This window comes from Mirounga leonina, unplaced genomic scaffold (assembly GCF_011800145.1).
Source record: "Mirounga leonina isolate KUSES-001 unplaced genomic scaffold, KU_Mleo_1.0 Mir_127, whole genome shotgun sequence".
NCBI lineage: Eukaryota > Metazoa > Chordata > Mammalia > Carnivora > Phocidae > Mirounga > Mirounga leonina.
In genome coordinates, this window is record NW_023270316.1 from 20,108,182 (window position 1) to 20,115,648 (window position 7,467).

Genomic DNA, 7,467 nt, shown 5'->3' on the forward strand with positions numbered 1-7,467 from the left:
TATCTATCTATCTATCTATCTATCTATCTATCTATCTATCTATCTATCATCTATCATCTATCTATCATCTATCTACCTATGTACCTATCTATCATCTATCATTATCTCTATAGAGTCTATCTCTCTGGCCCTCTGTTCTAGAAAGGATCTGAGGCAGATATCAAAACAGAAGGAAAGTCAGTTAGCAACATAAAATATTTTAACCTTCACAAGGTGCATAATAGTTTGGTAGGCTCTTGAAATTCCCTGGGGGTTAGGACATCTGTCAGAGCTGAATGCCAGTGGTCTGTGAAGCTCTCAGGAGCAACAGGGAATACAAATCAAAACTGTTCAAAGAATGTTTTTCTTAATGCCACTTACCAGGAGTTTTACAGAATATTTAGTGGCTATTTAATCTGATCTGAAATGGGAAATTAGCATTTGCTTTCTAACCACATCTGGTGATAAGTAAAGGCACAATGTAGTCCAGAAACCATTCATTGCTACATATTTCCTACTGCCCATTTTGTCTGACATCTGTGACTGCTTCTATATGGCATAGCACATACAAAAGACAAAGTATTGCAGCCATGATGAATAAAGTGAATAAGAACAGTCTATTTTCATTTCAGTGAAATAAATAACATTTCCCATGATCTTAAAAAGTGAAATATGCCTCCTCTTTCCCCCCAATCCGCTCTCCTTTTGGCTAAATTTATTTCATTTTTCCCTTAAGAATGAATCAGGGATTTGGCATTCATTTTTGATAGTCCATGAAGAATCCTTTTCAATTATATTATTGTAAAGTTAGCATGACCAATACTAGATTCAGCAATTTAAGTGAATATTAGCTAATTTCTGAACCAGCAATTCTCCTGTCTTTTTTGTTGCTGTTGTTTTATCGTTAACTCTTTTAGCAATCAATTCCAATTCTTATTTGCTTTTTGAATGTAATTACACATTCTGCCAAAGGCTTTTTCTATTTCTTCTAGAAAATGACTTACAAATCTCAATTCTGTAGAGTATATTACCCTGTAAAATTCAACTCATAATTCTTGCTTCTGGTGTTTCCCAAAACATGGCCTTCGGTATTGACAAATCTTTTATTTTCTGTTTTTTAGAAGTACTCATAAGATTAATGTTCTGTTCCTTCTGATTTTTTTCAAGATATCCTGAACAACTCCCATTTATTGTAGTCCCCTGTCTAAAATACTTGTTATATTTGAGTAAGGAACATTTTTGGAAGAACTCCATTTCTCATTACATGTGCTCTATTTACCATGAATCCACAATAAAAGCATAAAAGTTGAAAATATTTTGAGTGCTGCAATACTAGAACTCAGTGCATTCCTTCATATTTTATATTTACCCTATTGAGTTTTAAATATTGCACTGTAGATCTTATTGCATGTATATGTCTTATTTATATATATTTTAGTTCCAGTATGCCCTCCTAATGCCTACAATGAACTGTTTACATATATAATATATGTATTATATATACATATAAATTGTATAAATAATATATATTATATGTATGTGTGTATAATCATTGGTAATTCAACCACTGAATGAAAAATATTAAGAGCTTGGTGAAACACAGATTCTAAATGAATTTGTAATATTCTTGTAAAGTATTATTTGTAAATACACACAAGGGTATTTACTTCAAAAATAAATACAAAATGTTATAAATATTGTGGGAATTACAACTATTTGAATAGAAAAAGTAGCTGCAGAAGACACGAAAATTTTCCTATCAAAAAAGCTCATTTTTTCATTATTTCTCAGCAAAATCTCATTTTTTTTTCATCTTGGCCCCAGCACTGGCTCAGTGGGGATTACTACTGGCATTTTGTAGCAACTCTGGCCCTTGCATATTAAGTAGCAATGGTACTCCCAAGGCATTTTAACAATCAAAATGGCCCCTCAGGACTTCCATTTAGGGTGTAGAAAGTGCAACAAATTTTGTTCTCATGCTATAAAAATTTAGAGCTAATCATATTTGATGGTGAAAGACTATATGCTTTTCCTCTAAGCTTAATAACAAGCCAATAACATTCTGTTTAACATTTTACTGGAAGGCGTACTAGAAGATTAAAAAGGAAGAAAAGAAAAACTGTTGTATTCACAGACAGCATGATTGGTTATATGTAAAATTCTAAAAGTTCCTTAAAAATCCCTACTTTTGGGGCGCCTGGGTGGCTAAGTCGTTAAGCGTCTGCCTTCAGCTCAGGTCATGATCCCAGGGTCCTGGGATCGAGCCCCACATCAGGCTCCCTGCTCCGCGGGAAGCCTGCTTCTCCCTCTCCCACTCCCCCTGCTTGTGTTCCCTCTCCCGCTGTGTCTCTCTCTGTCAAATAAATAAATAAAATCTTTAAAAAAAAAAAATCCCTACTTTTAAATAAGTGACTTTAACAAGGTCCAAGAATAAAATTCAATATACAAAATTAAATTGTATTTCTATAAGCTGGCAGCAAACATTTGGAAAATGAAAATATTTATATTAAATTTATTACATATATTAAATGTGTATATATATTAAATTTAAATATCAATAAAAATGAAATACTTAGAAATAAATCTAACAATACACGCACAAGATATATATGCTGAAATTCAAAAACATTGATGGAAAAAAAAAGAAACCCTAAGAAAAGAGAGATATATGAAGTGCATTGTCCAGAGGACACTATACACAATATTGTTAAGATATCAATTGATCTATATATTCAATGCAATCTCAATACAAATTTCAACTGTTTCTGTTTTAGAAATCAACAATCAGATTATAAAACATACATGGAAGAGCAAAAGATCTAGAATTGTCATATAGTCTGAAAATGAAGAAAATAATTTTAAAATTATTTTTACCTGATTTTAAAATTTATCATAAAGTTACACAATGAAGACATTGTGGTATTGGCAAAAGGATAGAAACATAGATCGCTGGAAAAAATGATCAAAATATACCCTCACCTACTTAGGGATAATTGATTTTCAAAAAAACTAAATAAATAAAATAAATTCCATAGAGTAAACATATTCTTTTCAACATATGGGACTTGATTAATTGCCTATCCATAAAAGACACATGACTTAGACTATGAGTCCCATGATATAAAAAATGTGAAATAAATCATAGAGCTAAATGTAATAACTAAATTATAAAATTATTGGGAAATGTAGGGGGAAATTTGTCATGTGTGGTTATGTAGAATTATTTATGCATGACACAAAAAACATGAAATGTGAAAAGGAAAAGTTATAATGTGAACTTTAGCAAATTAAGATTCTCTGTGTTCAAAACACTCTGTTAGGAAAATGAGAAGATAAGCTATGAATTGACACAAAACATTTGAAATACACAGATATGATAAAGAACTTGCACCCAGAATTTATAAAAAATTCTAGTAATTCAATAAGAAAGGAAATGACTCCATTAAAAATAGATAAAATAATTTGAACCCACATTTCGTTTAAGAAGAGATATGCATATCAACTGATACATGAAGAGGGATCTAAAATTGTTCATTATTAAGGAAATGCAATTTTCTTTTCCCAGCCTCCACTGCAGTTAGTGTTGTAAGCATTTCCTTCCTGATAAAATAGCCAGACAAAAAGACTTTTGATGCTCTGTCCTTGTCTTTTTTCCTCTTGGAAATACTTGTAGGAGGACATGATGTTTGGATCTTAAGAAAACTAAGGACAACAAGCAGGCATGTTAGAATAGGCAGTAGAGAAGCTGAGCAAGAAATTGGGTCTTGCAGCATGAAATGGAAATCTTCTGCAGACTTGCTATGTGACCTACTATTAACTGGGGTCGCTATCAACTGTAGCCAAACAATAGTAATGTGGGAAATATGATAACTTGATAAAGGAACAAGTGTTAGAAAAGGATGTGCCCACAGGTCTGACTCTAAATATCACTGTCCTTTCTTTAAAACACTAAGACACTAAGTGATACACACATGGGTCTTATTGCGCACAGATGTAATGTGGTGATGGGTTTCAAAATACACAATAAATAAGGACAGCTGTGTGCATTGACATAAATAACTGTGGAGGCCCAGGCCATTGTCATGCCTATTGACTTCGGTACTTAAATTTTACTCAAGTGTAATTCACTTGAAATTAATCTTTTTTAGAAAAAAAATATTATTTATTTATTTTAGAGAGAGAGAGCATGAGCAGGAGGAGCAGAGGGAGAGGGAGGGAGAGAGATCTCAAGCAGACTCTGTGCTGAGCCTGAATCCCAACGAAGGGCTCCATCTCAGGACATTGAGATCACTAGCTCAGCCTAAACCAAGAGTCAGACCCATAACCGACTGCACCACCAGGTGCCCCACATTTGAAATTAATTTTAAACTTTTCCTGAGTTTTCCCCTTCCTTTTCATCTCCAGTTTTCATTATCACCCCCTTCCCTTAACTCCTTTGACATTTACAATGCACTTAAAGCTAACAAGACGCCTATTGTAGGAACAGGGTTGAGAGGAGCCAAACAAGTTTTTCACATGCCTCTCTCCTAACAGGAAATAAATATTACTCAGTGTATTCTGGTAATATCCAGAAAAAGGAACAGACTTATTAACTTGTTAGTAGGGTACAATAAAATGTTAGAAACTTGTCTTGATAAGTCTTGACAGATTTGGCAGAGACGCAAGATTTCTAGGCCAGAGACATTTTTTTTTTTTTTTTTTGTGCACACGTCCTTTAATGAATACCTATGTGAAAAGGGCAATGCATTCTGAGTTGGTTCAGCCCTTGGCTCTGAGTTCTGTGTCACATCAGGCGTTCTTTCATCATCTGTTCCATTGATACTTTCTGGTGTTAAAGGAGACTGAAGATCCCCGCCTGCCGATTCCTGTGAAGGTGTACTGGTAAGTTCCATCTTTTCCTGTGATTTCTCCTTTGCTAGTCGAGCAGCTTCTTTAAATTCCTGAAACTTTTCTGCAAATTTTGAAAGATGGTGCTCAGAGGAGAATCCCAGTCCATAAACAGTCTTTGCCCGGCTATCGGCCCACTGGCCAAACTTCTGAGATGTTTTAGTAAATGTCATGTTTGGGGTGATGGTGCTATTAATTATTGCCTTTGAGCCATCTAAACTGATTATCCTGTACACATTTCTTGTGCTGTCATAGAAATAAGACACAGTAACTGCGTGCTTGCTGGTGGGTACCCAGTTCTTCTTTGTGTTTGGGTCAATCTGGAAGACATGAGCTCGAGTGCTGAAGATGGGTTGTTCCCAACTCACAGTACAAGTGTAGGACCATCAGAATTTGCACTAGTTCCCTTTGCCGCAGATCCCATGGGGAGGATGCAGTGTAGGCCCTGATGAATGTTGTGCATGCCCTGTTTGTGGGAAAACTGACCATCACTGACTGGAAAAGCTGCTCTTTTATATGAATAAGCAAACAGTAAGCAAGTCTGTGCTTTTCCCAGAAGGAGACATTATCGCAGTCCTCAAGACTCATCCCTACAAACACAACCTGAAATTCGGCCCAGGTAAAGAGCAATCATTGCATTTTTGTGTACCTAGCAAGAATGGGCAGGGGCACTCAGACCCCTTGATGGTTTGCCTCATCCGATACAAAGTAGGTCTCCCTGTGTCTCAGCCATCACTTTCGGGCCACATACTTTGCTTTAGCTTCTGGGTTTAGATTAATCATGAGTCATACCATGGAGGACCTCATTGCTGTTTAAAAAATACTATGGTTCTTTAGCCAAGAAGTGGGAGAGTAACTACGAATGTCCTATATCATCCAAATGATGAGAAGATTATTAGATTTCCTTTTGTTAATCAATCTGGAAAGTTACGAATTGAAATGAAGTGTGTTTTTGTTAAAAAAATATGAATGTATAAAATGCCAGTAGTCATCAGTGGATGGCAGTCGGGGGTCAGTTTGTTTCATCAGATGGTTTGCCTCCTAACTTGACCATTTGTAATAGGAAGACTTCTTAACTGAGAAGGAAGAAGTGAGAAAGGAGGAGGATGGGCAGGATTGAAAACAAGAATAGAAGAGATCCTTGCTGTGGGCAAGAGTGTGGCATGGCTGGTACCTATAGCAGCCCGGGGCCCCAAGGTGGAAAAAAAAAAAAGAATAGAAAGGAGACAAATGAGCGACACGACATTGTGGATAAAGGACACAAGAAAAAGGAGAAAAGATGAATTCAGCTCCTTCACAACACAGACAAGAGCAATCATATCGTGTCATACTATTATAACCCATATTTAATCTCTACTATCTGCCACTTAAAGTGCTTTTTATCTATATACTCAATTATATGATTTTTAAATGGGCAATATTGAGAGGAATATTTCTTTCTTTTTTTAAAGATTTTATTTATTTGACAGAGAGAGACACAGCGAGAGAGGGAACACAAGCAGGGGGAGTGGGAGAGGGAGAAGCAGGCTTCCCACGGTGCAGGGAGCCCGATGTGGAACTCGATCCCAGGACCCTGGGACCATGACCTGAGCTGAAGGCAGGCGCTTAACAACTGAGCCACCCAGGCGCCCCGAGAGGAATATTTTTTAAAAAGTAGATGAAATTGGAAGTGAATGTGTTAAAACCTTTAGGATATGGGTTAATAAGCCACACAAGAGAAATATTCATGAAAGGAAACTTCCAAACAGTATATTTGTATAAACATATAACTGGTGTACAGATGACTACTTCTGGGAGGAAAAAGTCTAAGCCAATTTTTTGTATAATGTCAGCCTGTCAGCCTGAGGCACAGATGATCGATTTATTTTTATATATGTTCCAGTGTATGATGATACATTTTGTGATTATGGATCTTATGAGCTTTGTAAAGAAAACATTTTATGTGATTTTCCTTATTTTAGAATATTTTGTTTTGCCTTTTCTTTATGAATAAAAATGGCTTCTGCAATTCAAGAATACAAGCTCTTCTATGGAACTTTGAAAGTTAATTAACTTACCAGGTAAGTTATGGGCTGAATCGTGTCCCCAAAAATTCATGTGTTGAAGTCTTAACCCCCAGTAGTTCAGTTATGACTGTGGTTGGATCTGGGATCATTAAAGAGGTAATGAAGTTAAAATGAAGTCATTAGGGAGGGCCTTAATCCAATTATAACTGGTGTCCTTATCAGAAGAAATTTGGACCCAGACATGCACAGAGGGAAGACCACATGGAGATGGAGAGAGAAGATGGCCATGTACAAACTAATGAGACAAGCTTCGGGGAAAAAACAAACAAACAAACAAACAAACAAAACCTGCTGACACCTTGACCTCGGGCTCCTAGCTTCCAGAGCTCTGAAAGAATAAATTTGTTTTTTGTTTTTTTTTTTAAGCCACCCAGTGTATAATACTTTGTTATGGCAACCCTATCAAGCTATTGTAAAATGTCAGTCTTTTCATCAGTGAAATGGGGTGAATTTACTTACCTCATAGGGGATATAAGCTAAAATGGTATTTTCTTTCTTTCTTTCTTTCTTTCTTTCTTTCTTTCTTTCTTTCTTT

The 7,467-nt window shown here is 35.8% G+C and overlaps 1 protein-coding gene across 1 annotated transcript in view; it reads right to left on the reverse strand.

The window, feature by feature from the left end:
- Positions 1–7,396, reverse strand: part of LOC118009640 (homer protein homolog 1-like) — a 25,560-nt gene extending 18,164 nt beyond the window's left edge. The window contains exons 1-2 of the mRNA XM_035003788.1: positions 7,392–7,396; positions 4,687–5,229 (exon numbers count right to left, since the gene is read on the reverse strand). Coding sequence (XP_034859679.1) covers positions 4,687–5,229; positions 7,392–7,396 — 548 coding nt within the window. The remainder of the gene's footprint in view (positions 1–4,686; positions 5,230–7,391) is intronic.
- Positions 7,397–7,467: the final 71 nt, after the last annotated feature.